General features: G+C 38.4%; 1 protein-coding gene across 11 annotated transcripts in view; it reads left to right on the top strand.

Moving 5' to 3' along the window:
• RAPGEF5 (Rap guanine nucleotide exchange factor 5) overlaps nt 1-18,342 on the top strand; it is a 254,427-nt gene that overhangs the window by 137,523 nt on the left and 98,562 nt on the right. For all 11 annotated transcript variants that reach the window (XR_010120057.1, XR_010120056.1, XR_010120059.1 and 8 more), the window contains exon 9: nt 986-1,111. Coding sequence is in view for 3 of the 11 variants with exons in the window: in XM_063636307.1 (XP_063492377.1) it covers nt 986-1,111 (126 nt within the window). In the remaining 8 variants the exon portion in view is untranslated. The remainder of the gene's footprint in view (nt 1-985; nt 1,112-18,342) is intronic.

An 18,342-nucleotide genomic window follows, 5' to 3' on the forward strand; every position in this document is an offset into this window, starting at 1 on the left:
CTTTAGCACAAACCGTTAAGATCATGAAGTTTGGATTCTTTGCCAGCCCCTTTGCTGTATTTGGTCATGTTATGGAGTATATTCAAATCCTGTAGGTTATGTTGAGGAAAACGGATTCCATAGTTTTGACTGCTCCTGCCAAGTATAACTTTGGATTTCTTTATTAGATCATGTCTTGGTATGTCAGTATGAACCATTTTGGAAAGAATTTGAGCAGAAACACTTCATAATTAGTGTGTTAGAATGAACTTTTTTTTTTCCTATTTCAAAGTCTTAGATTCACCTTCTTCCTCCTAATATTATTTAGGCACTTTGACCTAATGTAAAATATGATGCTTTATGGATCATTTCCAAACCCCAATGAATGAAATTTTGAGCTTTGTTTTTCCAGTGTCTTATTTTTAGCAAAATATTTCACCATCTTTTATGCACTATTAGTGGTATTTTACTAATGCCCCATAGTAACTTTCCAATTGTGAAAAAAATTATCTTGTGAACTTCTTGTTAAGGGTTTATTTATATACTGAATAATTTGTTGTGGAGCTAAAGAATTGGGGTGTCGTATACTGTTATTTTTAGGGCTCTGTATCACTTCACCCTTTCACCAGTGTGGTTCCTGGCTAACTTTCCCATGAGTTTTTAACCTCTTGCTAGGCTCTGCTTATGTAACAGGAAACAGGCTGTCAGGAACAAACAAACAGGAGCCTATCAGGCGCACACTTAGTAGCAAATGATTTAGTTTGCTCTGTCCTTCGCCCTCTTAAAGTGGAGTGATACGCAGACTCAACTTTAAGTCTTTTAGCATGGTGCTCTTAGATTACAATAATGTAACTTCAATTTTTGAAAGGCAAAATAATTTTACGAAGACCATGATTTAATCCAGGCAGTGGAAAAGATGAGCTTATTATAAGGTGAACTTTGTGGTGGTGTCATGTCCTGGGACTGTGGTTTTAAGTATATCTTCGCTTTTTCTCCAACTCTTAAGGCAGGGGTGATGTGCAAGCTTCAGGAAAGAGATGAAATCGGACGAATTGAACTAGTCCAGAAGCTGGCAAAAGAAAACTATCAGTTTTTGCAGACGGACAAAAAAGAACAGGAGAAGTCTGAACACGTAAGCCTTTGCCTCTTGGGGATGCAGGTTTGAAGGGGTGGAAAATGTTTCTGCCTGATTGCATGTTTGAACGAAAGACTATTTTATTTTAAATTCTTTAGGTTTTGGGGTTTTTTCCCCCCCCAAGAGCATCCTCCTTAGTAAAAATGACAGCTGCTCATAGCTCTAAGCAAGTGGCTTATGACACTGGATTTATAAGAGACTCTTCTCAAAAGTAAATTATGTAAAAATATGAGAATACATTTAAGCAAATATGAATCCTTATCTATTTAGGATCCTGCTTGGGTGGCTTTCAAGTTTGATTTTGGAAGTTTTGCCTTATCATATAGTTTGTAGAACATGAATTTTGAAAAAACATTTCAACATATTTTTATGTTTAGTACAGAGGTGGATCTAGTTGCCAAATGAATGTGTCCTAAGTCACTAGAAATAGATAAAAACACAAAAAGAGATTATAGATGCTCTCACCAAGTGGGAGGGTCAGAAGGGAGTTTTCCCAGTATCTTATAAAGGCTTGTGTTCCAACAAGAGTTATATTGTTTGAATACAGTTAAAGCTGGAGGAAAGGGACGTTCCGCTTGGTCCTCCTGAAAGCAGTTATTCAGATTGAGCCTTAGAACTGAGAATGCTGCCGTCATACTGGGAAGACAATGGGACCACTTTCTTGTGCCACACATTGTTATCTGTTGACTTGGTTGTTGTTGGTTGTAAGACTTCGCTCTCAGTGCTGCACTATCCAGGATTGCTCATGAAAGGGAAAATTCCTCTGTGCTTATACATGTGTCTTTCTCTGACTTTAATTTTTCCTTGAGATTTTATTTTCAACCCTTTCCAAGGGGGAAAACATTGCTTCATGCTTTTTCTGCTCCAAGTCTATTAATACAAATGGCAGGGTTTTACTGAGAAGGAGAGGAGGTAAGATGCTCAAGGCTGGCTGGCTGCTTAGTTTAATAACATAGCACTTCTCTAACAGTGAGACATCGAATTGTAACAGTTGGTGTCTCAAGAAAGAGAATAATTAGGCAGTTTCAAAGCCTTGTGACTGAACTATTTCAGAGGTGACTATTGACTTTAAGTGTGGATGTAGGTCTCAGGCAACCTTCACTTTGCTTGGAACTATTGAAAACTTTAGCACCTTGTTCAAGTTGTTAAAAGCACCCTGAAGTTTGACTATATCATAGACTGACTCCTAACCTCTGCTGTGTCCTTAGGATATTTGAATATCTTAGTGTGCAGCTTAAATTTTTCAAAAAATTTCCTTTTGATTCATTTTAATTAGATGAGCAACAGTTTTCATATGTCATATTTTATTGATTTCAATATGCACATTTTCCCCGCAATAGTCTTAACAATTGATGATATGAAAACATGTCATAGTTTAATTGTGAGCATTTTTCTTTCCTTATGGTTCTTAAAATGAATGCTGTATCTTATAACCGATTGCAAATTAGGTGCAGTAAACCAGTAACAACTTCAGGTATGGTAAGATCTTCCAAAAATCAAACAGTAGAACAGTAGGGTACCACTTCACCAAAGTTAGAAATCATAAGCTTTAGGCTTATGATTAAGGCTTATGACAAAACAACTTTGCACTTATTAAAAAGATACCTGTGTGTTGTCTTTGTTGTATATTTAGTTCAGTCCAGAATATTATAAGTAGTCACACACAGCCAATGAGATTATAATACTCTTCAAATCTGTAACTATAGAAATCTACACTTCGTGTGTCCATGTGTTCTCACTGGGTGAGGGGAGGGGGGAGGGATAGCATTAGGAGATATACCTAATGTTAAATGACGAGCTAATGGGTGCAGCACACCAACATGGCACATGTATATATATGTAACAAACCTGCACATTGTGCACATGTACCCTAAAACTTAAAGTATAATAATAATAATAAAAATAAATCTACACTTGGGGCTGATAATTATAAAAGCTTTTAACATGAGGCAGAAATTTAGTGATTGAAGATTTGCAGCTTTGCTATGGTTATCTGCTCTGTCACCTTTAAACCTCCATTTCACTTGTAAAATAGAACACTAACATTTTTACTTCTTGCGTGACTGTCATATGATGGGTGCATTAACAGCTCTGAAACGTTTTTGTTTCTGAGAGGAAAGATGGTGTGTAAATAAACATTGGAATTACAACTTTTTCTATGTAGACTTTCCTGTGAAGCTTAAAATAAGGAAAGGAATATTAGGGATCTTTCTTTCTAGTGATAAATATAAACAAAGCCATTCTGTCATCTCCCTTCTGCAGGATGACACCAGTGGAATCTCTCAACTCTCAAGGCTGATATTGATGTAGTGCTCCACTGAATGAATTATTTGCTGCTAGATGGTTACACTTTTTGCAGTAATTTATTAGGAATAAAAACCACCTGCTAATTCACTTCAATCTTTTATGTCTTGGGCATTTGATGTGCCTATACCTTTGCTTACCCCTTAAGTTCACAGTGTTCATGAAGGTGGTGCAGCATTTTCATTTTTCCTGTCCTCACTTTCTTTACAATAGCAGTCATCTGCTCTTCATAGAAAACTCAGTTCCGACACACAGCATGGACAGAGGAAACTGCCGTTTACTTAACGTAAACCTAGGTCTACAGTTTCCTCTTCTTGTTATAACAATAATGACCAAACCCTGAAGTTACATACAGATTTCCTTTCTTTTATAATTTTAAAATGCTTCATCGACCTCATCCACCATTCCTGGGCCAAAGCTAGTTAAGTAGACAGTGATAAAATTTGAGTTAGAATCCAAGTTGCCTATTGAGTCATTCTTTTGACTAACCTTCGTTACTTTTCCAGTTCTAGAATGCCACATAGATGCCAAAGAGAGAGCTAATTTGTAGCACTACTGCATAGGCAAAGACATAAATTTGATAGAATAAAGCCTTTGTTGCTGGTACATCTTGTTACAAATTGAAGGGGATTACAGCTTTCTCAGTAGGCATTTCTGATATTTTCTTAACTGCTAAATGCTGTGATTATAAATGCATGCCATTAGAGAAATGCTTCACTCTATGCTTTTGCCAAGGTGTTTCTGAAATTTAAAAAGTTAAATATATAATTATCGCAAGCTTCTCAGGAAGCACTCCATTTTTCTATTTTCTATTAACTAGCTGTAGGCACAATTAGCAAGCACTCATTCCTATGTGCTGAAAATTATTATGGGAGGACTTTCAGAAGGGGAAAGCAATGGGCTGTGTCTTCTAAACATTATGATAGTAAACATTGAGTTGTTGATTCTTTAAAGAAATTATCTCTTATGTAGGCATTGTATTTCCTAGCCTTAATTCTGTGACCATGCCAATAGAGCAAGGAACATGTGTTATTAGATGGGGACCTTTGAGCTTGATCCTGAAGAATGACTAATGGTCATAGAAGAAGGCAGGGGACAGCATTTCAGGCAGAGGGACCCACGGGAAGACACATGACTGCAGTCCTGGTGATTCCTAGGGAATGGAGAGGGGTGGGCTGGGAGTCAGCCTAAAATTCCATTATGAAAGACTGGTAAGCTAAAAAAGTTTACCAGCTACCCTAAGGAGCTTAAACTTGCCTTTTGGCAAAGGAAAGCCATCAAAGAAGGGAAGTGGCATAATCAGATGTGGCCCTTGTAAGATCTCTCTGGCATTGCTTTAGAGGAAGAATTGAGTGAAGAAGAGGGAAATGTTGGAAAGAACCTTTAGAAAGCTACTGTAGTGAGTCAAGTGAGAGGTGCCATCCTGAACTGGGGCAATGACCATAAGAACTGAGGAGGGAGTAAATGTGGAAAGTCATTTACACAGTAAAATTGACAGAATTCAGTGACTAGTAATGGGGGTTGCACATGCTATTTTACATTAAGCAATTTTTAAGGATTCCTTGGTATAGTGGCAGACATAAGAATGTTCTGTTTCTTACCACCTTTGCCAAAAAGCTACATAAGCCATTTACCTTGCTTTGTTTGCCTGCAGTTTGCTTCAGGTAGCTGAGATGTTAGTATTTATCTCACTGACAGATTGTTAGGTGGGGTTCTGGCAAACACTATGGGGACTACACAAACTTTTCTTCCCAGAACCCTTTGAAAATACCTTAAACAGAGAGAATCTCTGGTAGCTCCCAAATAAACTGACATATTTGGCCAGATCTTTGGCATTTGGTGCAACATGTGTGCCTTCCTCAGAATTAACTGGGATTTTAGGTTTGCTCTCCTGATCTCTGTAGTCTGAGTTGGTGTTACTTTACTTCTATTCTGGAATACTCTCTGTCATCCATTCATTTGCTAACTTTTGTTTAAGCTGATGTCATAGAGAAGCCAGACTAACTATGATGGCTCCCAACTATGGTGGCTCCTGCCCTCAAGAAGTATAGTCTAGTGTGGAGAAAAGATATTAACACAAATAACTGAGATACAAGGAAGCAGTGAAGAGAATCCCAAGAGAGATACATAGGAGTTTGAAGAAGAATTTACACCTGAGAAAGCAGGATTCTTTCATTGGGCAGAAGTAGAGTTTGACCTGGACCTTAAATTAGGTTTTAGGTTGGATTTAAAGAATCCACATTGAAGAAGAGTATTCCTAGTGGGAAGAATAGCATTAGAAAATGCACAGAGATACCAAAATATTAGACATTTTTTGGAACTCTGAAACGATTTCATGTTGCCAGAATACCAAGAGTTGGGGGTGTGGGAGAGGAGGCAGGAGAAGGAAGATTTCATGAGAAATGAGATTGGGACCAGACTGTGGAGGATTTTGAGGGCTGAGAAGTTTTACTTCATTCTAGAAATAATGAGGACCGACTGAGCATTTGTTTGCCTGCAGTTTGCTTCAGGTAGCTGAGATGTTAGTATTTATCTCACTGACAGATTGTTAGGTGGGGTTCTAACTTTTCCTAAGGAAGATGGTTGAGGCAGGGCCTTCATGAGATAAATTATATTATTTCAGTCTGACTGAATAGTGACTGAATAGTGAGGGAGCTGAAGAGTGATTAAGCAGACTCGGGTCCAGAGTGAATTCAAGTCTGATTGCCTCTGGAGGGTGTCTTCCTTCAGCCTTCATCACTGGAGTGAGGACTGATAGGTGGCCCAGAAGCCAAGGTAACCGGAACCACAGCAGTCCTGTGAAAGAGGGCATGCACTCAGAGGGCAGCCCTGGAGGACAGAGACAGAAAGAATACGTAGGGAGGGATGGACGTTGGGGGGCCGGGATGCAGAAAAAGAAAAGGTGCTTGCCCAGTCTTAACTTAGATTTGAAAAGCTTATAAACTCTTCACATTTTATTTTCAGTAAAATAGTTACATCAAAGTATATGTCTAGATGGATGTGGGTCCTATTTTCAGGAATATAGCTGCACTATTTACCAGAAAACTGAACCTGTATTTTTCCTGAAATGTAGTTTATGCTTTGTAGTGTATTAAATTGTAGATTAGAAATACCAACAATAGCTCCTAACCTGACTTCCTGACTTCCAACTGTAGAAATGAGCAGTATCTGTAAAATGTATGTGAAAACCTTGTTCAGCAATACTTTCCCTAGGGATCCTGTCTGTATCCCTCCCTTGCCCCACCCCATTTTCTTCTGTTCCTTTGTTAAGTCTGGGGACCCACCCTACTTCCTTCCCCTTTTCTAATTCACTCATGAAATATGGATGGGTGAGAAGGGGATTTTGCACACTCTGAAACCGCATCTTGGCACAGTCTGCTGCCAGGGTAGGGTCTCTATCACTCAGCCTCAACCGGAATTTCCTTTTCCCTGTTTCCTGCAGCCTCATCCTGGAATTCTGCCTACGTCAAAGCGTTCCTTGTTTAAGGATTACGAGGGGAGAAGTGGTTTGTAGTATTCTGGCTACTGTCACGCTTATTTACATATTAAAAGTTGGTCTCTATCTTTTCCCAACCTTCATTTTGTCTCTTTTTTTTTAAGCAGTTCAATATAAGGTGAAAATCCTCTTTTTACTCTTTTTACTCTATGTGAAATACTAAAAGGAAAAGAGGTTTTATCATTGTTCTCAAACGTATAATTGTACATCTAGGTGAGTAGTTTCAAGCAATCCCAGCATTATTTGAAGTTTATCAGTAATTTAGTTTAACCAAGAAACTACTTATTAAAGAGAAGTAGAACTTTCTAACATTACTGTAATAGAATTGAAAGTCACAACTAGGGTATAATAGGCAATTCAGAATACATTAAGTTGCCCAGTTGTAAACTGAGAAATCGCCTCATTGAAACCAGGTTATTTTTCTTAATAACAAAATCCTGACTTTGTGTTGGATTGGTATTAAAGTATCTTTTCATTGGAATTAGGCTTCCTGGAGTGAGTTATTATAGTCCATTTTTAATAGGGAATAATATGGCCACAGAGTAACAAAAAAGTAGAAGTAGCTAGTTCTTGCCTCCAAGAAGTTTACAGTCTAGCTGGGGAAAGAATTTATACATGGAAAACAGTTAACCATTCAAGACAGCATTTAATGAAGTATCTAAATAAGACATTTAGAGGAAAGTAAAATCTGGCAAACACATTTCACAACTGCAGTAAACCATGCTCTTCTCATTTACTTAGGAACAAGGTTTACAAGTTTGGTTCACTGTGTGTGCTCTTTAAATTCTAGCTTTTCCTCCAGAAAAATAGCAGTTAACTGCCAGTGAAAGTCAGTGGTGTGCTCCTGCTGTCTGGTGGAACCATCTGCTCATTAGCTGTATTTTTAGGTTTTCACAAGAAGCCCACTGCAAGTCCTAACATTTTTAAAAAATTAGTTTGAGCAGTTTTGAAGAGAGAGGAATTTGTCATTATGCTATTTTTTTGAAAGTGCTCAAGTTTATTTTAAAAGGCTCAATCAAGAACATTGATACTGGCTCAGTTTGTTTGATTTATCAAACTCAGGTTATCAAAGGGTCCTTTTATTCTCTGCTGTACAGATGCTGCTCCTATCTTTATTAGGTTCTTATTCTTGTAAAATTAAAATAGCCGTATCATCTGCAATATGGTTGAAAAATCGTTAAAGTGAAGTATTGAAAAACAGGTTATTTGTCACTGTTGTTTTGCCCTCACCCTCCTCCCCCAGTGGTATATCTCACTCCAGACCGCAGGTGACCTTATATTCTTTTCTTCTCTACCCCCATCAAGGCCTGATCTGCATTAATATAACAGTGTTACTACCATGTAGACTGGTGTCTGATCAGGCAGCACTAGAAACTTTTGCCAGGCTAGTGTTATGTGGGTTTACAATGAATGTTTTAAGACAAAAAGTTTAGGGAAAGGATGCACAGACAGATGGAGAGTTGTTCATGATAACTGTCTACTGCCGAGGTTTGGAAAAAATAAAAAGAAGAGATATCAAGAAGTAAAGAGACATAGGCAGCAATTTACAGTGTGGCTTGGTTCCCAAAGGACTGCCCTGATACATCTCTGACCTCATGAGCTGACGCTCTGTGAGAAACTCAAGAGACTGAATTCAGTTTACCTGTGTGGTCAGTATCCAAGTGCTGTGGAAGCATTTAACAGGGACCTTGGCTAGTCTAGGGAGTCATGCACATTTCCCTGAGAGAGAGAGAGACAGAATCTGAAGGGTCAGGAGAGCTATGAAAAGTGAGAAGGGATGGGTATTCCAGGCAGAGGAAATAACACATGTGAGGCCCGACATGGTGGCTCACGCCTGTAATCCCAGCACTTTGGGAGGCCGAGGTGGGTGGATCACGAGGTCAAGAGATCAAGACCATCCTGGCTAACACGGTGAAACTCTGTCTCTACTAAAAATACAAAAAATTAGCCGGGCGTGGTGGCGGGCGCCTGTAGTCCCAGCTACTCGGGAGGCTGAGGCAGGAGAATGGCGTGAACTCGAGAGGCGGTGCTTGAAGTGAGCCGAGATTGTGCCACTGCATTCCAGCCTGGGCAACAGTGCAAGACTCTGTCTAAAAAAAAAAAAAAAAAAAAAAAAAGAACATATGTGATATATGTGATAACATGAGGGGCCTGACGTGGAGAAGAGAGCAGCTTTAGAAACAGAACCAACCAGCTAGAGCCTAAGTGTGGACTGTGGATGGGAGAGGTAGGGCCAGGTGAAGAAGGCGCAGGAGCTGGAGGATGCAGGACCTGTGGGTTTATCCAAACATTGTGTGCTAAGAGCAATAGCAAGCTCTTGTGTAGAATTTAAGCAAGAGGGAAAAATGATTAGATTTAAATTTTTAACATTCCTCCGTTGCAATGTGGGAACAGATTTGAAGGAGGAGAATGGGTCACACTCACTCCTTCAAAGCTTCCTGGTCCCACTTTCCTCACATTCCTCTCTGTCGATTTCACATTAAGTAGTAACCAGCATACATGCAAAGGATTTGCTGTGGGCAGCTCAAGTCAGGGGACTTCAGTTCCAGTGAAGACAGAATGTCCAGTGATAGTTCACTTCTAATTTATTACCTTTTCCCTAAAATATACTGTTATATCACCATTTTTCTTTAAAAAGTTGGCTTGGAGTCAGTCCTGTTTTTGTAGAAATGAATTTTGTGCATGCATATAATGTGAATATCTTTTGTTAATAAACACCATATGGGCAGATATGTTCGCTTTAAATACAACTTACTGTGCTGTATATTTGCCTCATATTGATTCAGCCAAAGTTTGGTGATTTCTGAGTCATTCATATACTTTGGTTGCTAAAGATGCGGAAAAGAAATTTATAAAAGATCTCCATGTAGGATGCAAAGAACCTTTTTTTCCTTTTGCAGTGGGAAGTGGGTGGAAAGGAAAAATTCCATCTGGCATCCAGCAGTCCTAAATGTTGTTTTAAGATAGCAAAAATAGAAGATTGCTGAAAATATCATAACAGAACATAACAGACTGTGGGCAAGTGTACAGTACATTTTTTCTAATAAATCATGCTAAATATGCATATTTTACTTACAACATGACCAAGTTCTTATTTGCTGTTACATAAAAATTTGTCTTTTATTTTTTGTATTAAAATTATCTGCTCTCTTTTTGAAGCAAAAAGGATGATTGTTTTGGTCTGAAGAGATCAATGTTGCAGTACTTAGGTTTAACTGGAATAGGTTTTTGAATTTTGCAGTTTTCTCCTCTTTTTCCAGCATTTACCTCCTACATTTAAAAAAAATGAAGAAATAAGATATGGCATGTATGTTCATTTATTGCACATTTGTACATAAGTAAGTGAACAAGGCTCAACCATTTTAACAAATCCTTGTAAATATCCTCTTTGTTCAGGTTCCAGGAATGACTGGGCTCGACTGAGGCAAAGTGAGTCAGAGTAAAGGATTAGGGGCATCTCAAGATCCAAGAAACACATAATAGGGGAGAATAATGGTGATAATGAGACAATTAAGATGTCAGAAAGTGGCTTGGAGGTATGGATTCACAAGAAGGCTCAAAAAACTTAATGAGTCATAAAGCATATCTGGGTGACCTCAGAGGTGGGAGTCGGGGTGGAATGTGTCAAGGTGAAATTTTTGCCCTCCACCATCAAAGAGAGGAGAGAGTGGTACTTCATACAGATAGTTCTTAAAACCTTTCATGATCTTGCCTTGGCTAGGATTTGTAGAAGTAGAACAAGCTTTATGTAGACACCCCTGTGAATAAAGAATTCTAACATTCCCCAAATGGCACAATGCATAATAAAATCCCAAAGTGAGTTTTATGGTTGACGGATGCTATCACTTTCTCCCTGCTCAGTCAACTTATTGTTATTACAAATTGGGGGTTTGTGATGATGCATTATTTTTCACCATCAATCTGAGTAGTCTGGAGTTTTCCTCTGAGAGTCATAGGCATTAGAAAGAACTTTAGATATCATGTATCTTGATGGCTTGGGGAAGGAAAACTTTATTTCTAAAACTGGCACCTGCTAAATAGGATTATAAGCAGTTTCCTCTAAAAAAGGGGAAAATATATTTTATAACCATTAGTTCTTTTGGAAGTGCATTAGCCACAAGAAAATGTTAAAACATTTCCATGGATAATGTCTTCTAGTAAAAGTAAATACCTTTTAGCCTCTGTAATCAGAAGCAATTTTGTTAATAGTTTGTTAACAAAAAGTGTAATTCTTTAGTTTGTTAGAGAACTTCTTAATTCAGGCTTTGTGCTTTTATCTCTTTGTGTTTCTGAAGTTAGATTTTGTGGGGCCTTAAAGTGAGCCTGGGCTGATTGACATGACCCTTGCCCTAAGACAACACTTCTTTAGAACTACTCCTCCCCTACCTGTTAGCAGTTAGCCCATCGAAAATTAGTGACTCATGAAAGCGGGCACAAACAATTTGGCCAGCAAAAAATAAATGGGATCATTCAGTTCTTCTCATTAAACACCCATCTGGAAGCACATGTCTAAAAATTACCTCAGTATTAAAACAACACTCAGGTATAACTCTAAAAATGGTGGGGGGAAGGATAATTGAAGCTACAGACATAATACTGTCCTCTCTAATAATATATATGAGTGGAATTTTAAAAGATATGTAAGTAAAACTGTAGGATACGAAATGGAGAGATGAGAGCACACACAGCCCAAGTTGGTATTGATTTACACCTACAGGTTTGTGATTAAAGGATAAGCCAAGAAAGGGATAAAAGGAAGATCTTGAGCCTGGACAAGGTAGACTTCTGCCTGTTCCTTAAAATCCGAGAAAAGAAACTGGAACAAAAGAGAGAGCCAATTTTATTCTGATTGTCTTTAAGGAATATACTTGAATGCCAGATGTTTGTGCACAGAAGCCTTTCATGACTTGTTGAACTATTAAATGCCATTTCCATTATAATTTGGCAATCACATCTGACTTTTATTTCAATTGTCAGTAGATCCCATTTCCATCCCAAGTCAGGAAATCTAAGTTCCTCTGCTTTAGTATTACTCATAATCTTGGCACATCGAGGAGATGTGCACAGACCTGACAAAATTCACCACGCCCTGGAAAGAACCTTATTAATAATGATCAGAGTGGCTGTAGGTACCCTCAGCATCTGCAGCTGCACCAATAATGGTGCCCCACCCTTTGTGGTTTGTGATTTTTGCATCTTAGCTCTGACTTCTACTTTATGTTCCACATCTGGCTAGTCCAGTTCTTCCCTAGAATCTTTGGAGAAGAACGTAGCAAAAGAGTGTCTTGCTGGTCTCATTTTGGTCCAAACCCAAGTTTTTAGATTGCTTCAATCCAGACTAGAGAAGCAAAAAATGGTGACTTTTCCTTCTGAGTGATAGATGATAGTAGGCCACAGACATCTCAGTCTAGGGGACCCTATAAAAAAAGAAGAGTTGGGCAGCACAGGCCTGTGGAAGACCCAGTGAAGGGAATTATTCCTTAGCTGAGTGTGATGAGCCAGAGACACAGGGATTTTGGTCACACTGGTTATTGCACTGAGGTCTTCAGACAGAGGCAAGCATCCCTTATGATCATCCCTAATGATCTATGCTGAGCTGATCAGACAGTTTCTCCACCATTAGCAGCTTAATTCAGATTCCTTCATTTGAACTCACAGAGATGATTAGAAAGTTATACTAGTGAAGATAGAAGACAACCAAATAGCTATTTAGCTTGTTGCCACCAGTGTAGTCATTCAGTGACAATACATAAAGTTAACTTTGTTGATGGCCTAAATAATTTTAATGTCAGTACAACCTTTTTTATAAGTAGAGCAAAATTTTAAAATATCTGGCTAAGATTAATTTATTCTTACCTTCATTCACTGAGAAAAGCATTTGTTGAGTACCTATGAACAAGACATCACATGAAATAGAGCAGAGACAGAAATGAGCAAGGTGTGATGTGAGCCCCAAAGATACCAGCATTTAATGAGACAGAAGCATGTGAAATGAGACAGAAGCATGTGAAAACCCAGACAGGAAAACCCAGTAAAGAAGAAGGGCAAAAACACACAGAAGAGAGGGCCAGGAAGGGATTCCAGATGGGAGGAAAGAGTGCACTTTGAATAAGGTACTTGTTTCCAGAAAATTGTTTTCTCGCATTCCTGTAAGGCATTTGCTAAATTAAGCATCATCTTTTTTACTTCCTGGGTTATGGCCAGGTCAGGACACAAATCATAAATGACAAAGATTATAAATCTCAAATCTAAAGGAGGTTGCATATTGGAGTTTACAATTCATTCCCTTCCCCATTTTCTAGCTACAAAATATACTTGTCAAAAAAAATTTAGTATATTATACATAGTCCTTGGTCTGTTTCACTGATTGAATTTGTTTTTGAAAACAGGCTTCATCTGGAAGAGGTTTACAGGTGTTTAACAGTCCAGAGTAAAGTAGCAGGCAACTTGCTGGAATTTATAGCACATTTCTGTTAAAGAATTTTTGTTGTTTAAAGTTGTTCCACTACTGCAAAAGTAATATATGCCCTTCATAGAGAATGTAGAAATAATAGAAAGCTACAAGGAAGAAAATAAAAATTTAATGATAAACCACTATTTCCTCCCCCCACCCCCTGGCTGTCCCCAGTCTTTGTATTCTGAGGCTTTCCTCATATTTTCATGACATGCTTTACTTAGCTACCGTTCCCTGGGGGAATTTTGCTATTATAAACTATAATGCACAACTCTCCAAAAATCTTTACGTAAGTTTATATTCTTAAGGATAAATTCCTAGCACCAGAATTACTACTTATAAATATAAACTGTATTACTATCTTTTATGTTTTTACCCAACCACTTTCCATAAAGCTTGTGCTAGTTTTTACTTAAATCAGCAATGTATGAAATTACTTGTTTTGTAATCCCTTCATCCTAGCTTTCACCTTCATTGAGTGTTACAATTTTGAGTAGGAGAAACTATGTATCTTTGTCAGGTTGATAGTGGGCAGGGGAGAGGGAGGAAAATATTATCTTGTTCAAATGTACATCTCTAGTGAAGTTGAATATTTGCAACTTATATCAACCTATTTCTCTTCTGTAAGTAATTTATTTTTCTCCTTTCTCATTTTTCTCACTGAAATTTTCTTATTGATTTGGACAAGTTATTTACATATGAAGGATATAAAATTTTGTCATATTTGTTGCATATTGTTTTCCTCAGTTTGTTTTCTACTTAGTTTCCTAATTAGTTATTTTTATACACATGAGTGAAACTGTTAATTTTTTATTTTTAAAATTGTCTTTAAAATGAGAAATCCCTTCCTCATTCTTTAAGGTTTTATTTTATTTTTTCTATTCCTTTTGGAGTTGCACTTTTCACTCAGATCTTTTTTTTTTTTTTTTCTTGTGACATGGGTCTCACTCTGTTGCCCAGGCTGGAGTGTGATGGAAAGATCACAACTCACTGCAGCCACAATCCTCCCACCTCAGCCTCCAGAGTAGCTGAGACTACAGGCGTGTACTACCACGCCCAGCTAATTTTTTGGTATTTTTATAGAGACAAGGCCTCACTATGTTGCCCAGGCTGGTCTTCAACTCCTTAGCTCTAGAAATCCTCCCAACTCACCCTCCTAAGGTGCTGGGACTATAAGCATTAGCCACTGAGATTGGCCTCACTTGGATTTTTCAATATAGCCGTGATTTATTTTTGTAATGTAAGATTTCTTGACCCAACTATCACATGCATAATTTTTCTTCAGTGAATTTACTATTTTATTACTAGCGTCAAAGGCATTCATTTTATTCTGGAAGAACTGAAATTCTGTGATGAACAAACTACCTCCCAAGTTAATATGTTGAGTGCTGATTTAGTAAATCACTTTACCTCTCTGAGCTTCAGTCTTCTCATCTAATAAATTAGAATATTAGAGGTCTAAGATTTCTTCTAGCTCTAAAATTCCTTTCTTAACTTGAAGACACCCTTCCCCCCAAATTCTGCAATATCCATGCTTTTGAGTGTTGAACTCTTTCTGGGAAAATGTCACCATTTTATAAAGGATACCAACTGATTACTCAGGAAGTTCTGAGTAGCTCTTTTTTCACTCTGATCGAATATGTCTATCAATGCCAAGAATCATTCTGTTCTTTTATGTTCCAAAAATATTCCAGTGGATAGAACTTCTAAAAATTTACCCTGTGAAATGGTGTTGATACAGGACAGATGGCCGATCTAGCATATCCGTCTAGAAGTGTCTGTTATCAGGACATTAAAATGATATTTCAAGTCAAGTCATTAAATATTTGGAATTGTTTTTCTGAGATCAGAATGTCCTGAGGAGGATCAAAATCTGGAATTCCCGAATCTCTGCAATGAAGGAAATGCTAGCTCTTACTGCCTTGAACCCTTAGAAATACCAAGAAAGTAACCTAGTTCTTGATGTTGGCTAGGTTTATTAGCTGCTACCCACAGCCTAGCTCCAAATTACTGTTTTTAAAACATGCAGATTTTTGTCTCTTACATGTCTATCTCTCACATGAAGAATTTACTCTTTGAGAGCATGCCTATGTTTTATTTGAACTTTTATCCCCAGTGTTTAGCACTAGGCTTTCAGTCAGTGTTTGTGGAACTGGAGCTGATAGAGAAGGAAATTGTGGGTGGTTTGAAATGTTTCCCACAGTCAAGTACTTCAAATCACATCTGTAAAAATCCAAAGTTGTACCAGCTTCAGGATTCCAGTTCATTGGATATTTAAAGTTTTAAATTAGAAGTTTTCTACCTTAGAGAATTAACCTGGAAATGATAAGCAGAAAAGGCAGGAAGGTTCATCACCGGTAGTCACTTTGTAATACAGAAAAGTCTTTGGAAGAATCCATCCCTGGTAAAGGGTGGATGCAGACATTCAGACTTTAATGGATCACAGGTTGTGGAGCAAAGATCTTACCTGGGCAGGTTGGTATGTGAGGATTTTGACCTTCTTTGGCACTCCAGGTGCACATTAATATTCAGGAAAAGAGAATTTGTTTTTCGTATGTGTTGTCACTTTAATACTAATTCCTCACTTAAATACTAATTCCTTTTTTGTTCCCCCACTCTGTCCTCCTCTTCTCTCCACACCTATTCCCTCCCTTAGAAAAAAAGGCAGGAGAGATCTACCACCATGCAAGCAAATTCATCTTTGTCTTATTTTAACCTTCTGTCTTCCTTTTTACCTTCTGGTTGTTTGTTTAATTTTTTGCTTGCCTCTCAAATCATTTTTAGCAATATTTCATTACATCTTACATTCTCTTAACCTATTTTTAATACCAACTTCCTGTTACTGTTCCATGCACCAAGAGTGACACTTTGTCTACCTTTATCCCAACCTTGTTTCAAACTGTGAAATGAAGTTTCTGAGATGGCTACAGCAGAGACCAAAGGCGTGCCTCCCTAAAAACACCAAGGAATGTACAAAACGTGAAAAAACAAGACTGTTTACTTAAGATGCTTTGTATCTCCTCACTCCCATTCCATGTGATCTGGCAGCTGCTACAGTAGCTAGAAATTTTTCATTCCATAACTTGCATAAATACTGAAACTCCCCTTTTGATTGCTGCTTTGCCCTCGCGGAAGTTCCACAGGCATACGTGCACACACACACAAGCATATCCTCACGTACACACATGCAGATGCACATTGACACACACACACACACAGGAAATTTGAGAAGAGTGATGGAGTTCTTTGACTTGAAGCCTTTCAATTTTTTAGAGTTTATTTCCTTTTTAAGTTTGAAGAATACTTCTGCTGGGTCTGCTCAGAGGTAAGAACTAGCTTTTTAAAATAATTTCAGTTTATGAATTAGTTCTTCACTGAGTCAGGAGGTATCAAACACAACTAAGTTTCAGATCCTATGGGAGGAATTTGAGAGGAAAAGTCAAGGCCATAGTAACCAGTCAGGGCTAGCTATTTTATGCTGCTCTGAAAAGTCATGTTATCCTCTTGTTATTCAGTTGTAAAGGCTTCTGTAAAACTGCTGCCGTGGATTATTCAAACCCCATGGGACAAATATATCTGCAACCAGAATGTAGAAACTTTAATCATAATTTAGTGTAGGTTTCTGTCCTACCTTTGGGCTGCTAGTGAAAAGCAGCAATTCTGGTCACTGGCAATTTTTTTCCCTTTCTTCTTCTACATTTCGGGAAATGCTTAAGGATCTAATTTAGATTTCTGCATCCTCATTTCTTCTGACGTGATCTCAAATAGGCCTCTATCAGGTCATGTGTGCACACTGTACCATGCCTCAGTTGCCTGTTGACCCAGGCTGCATGATTTCAGGGAACTGAGGCACTGCCGAAGAGCCCTGGTCCACAGCATGCAGGTGGTAAGTGGATCAGAAAATCTCAGTGGTTTCCTAGTTTGGCTGACCCTTCGCCTATTCCCTCGGGCCTTCTAACCAGGGCGAGTGGATGTACCTCTGAGTCTCTGCAGAAGGAAATAACCACCATATCTGGAACAGAGGAGCAGCAGAAAGCAGTGGCATTCCAGCTGGCTCACTTCAGGTGACCGTGGCTGGCATCACACTTTGTTTGTCATTGCTGTGTTTTCTCCTGTGTATACTCCAGTCATGCCAACAATGAAGATGCAACTGTGCCTTTGCAGATCATCAGTAACCCTGACCAAAGACCAAGAGCCCAAAGAGCATTAGCTATCTCTTGACATTCTATGTTTAAAAATGTAAGAGTCAGAGAGACAACTGAACTTCCTTGTCTCCCTTCTTTTAGTTTTTGGTCTCTAGAGGTGTACACTTCTTGGCGAGTGAGATTTGGGGGAGGTGAGTACCAGAAAGAAACAGCCCCACACGCCCATGAAAATGATCAATTTCATCATCCTTAGTCCTCCTCTGGCAGAGGGGCTTGGAACCTCCTTTTCTGCAGGTTCCGTGAGCTCTGTAGTTAACTCCTCTGATGCCCTCTGCCTCTCAGTAGCATGTACAGCACCATAGGCAGCGGTTTGCATTGCAGTGGAAAAAATTTTATGTTATTTGTGTGTGTTTTTAAAATTTGGATGATATTTATATACACATACACATAAACAAAATCATAGCAAGACCCTGATACAAATTCAATTTTATAATACTTCAGTGTTAGTATACTTGGATGGCATACAGTTACAATATAGTTTGTGTATTTTTCTGCCCTCTATTTACTGAGGGCTTTCTCTGTGTCCGGTATTCAGTTGGGTCTGTAAGGTAGGGATTATCCCATTTCACAGGCAAGAAAGCTGATGCTCAGAGAGATAGACCACCCAGCTAGAAAGTGGCAACTCTAGGATTTGAACCAGGTCTGTCTTTGCTTTGGTGGATATCAGTTTAATTTGATTCAGGCCGTAAGTTCTTTGAAGGGCTGCCATCATCTGAGTTTAAGTTTTATGTTATTAAGAATGGGTTATTACCCATGAAATAGAGAGAAA

This window comes from Symphalangus syndactylus, chromosome 3, assembly GCF_028878055.3.
Source record: "Symphalangus syndactylus isolate Jambi chromosome 3, NHGRI_mSymSyn1-v2.1_pri, whole genome shotgun sequence".
Taxonomy (NCBI): Eukaryota; Metazoa; Chordata; class Mammalia; order Primates; family Hylobatidae; genus Symphalangus; species Symphalangus syndactylus.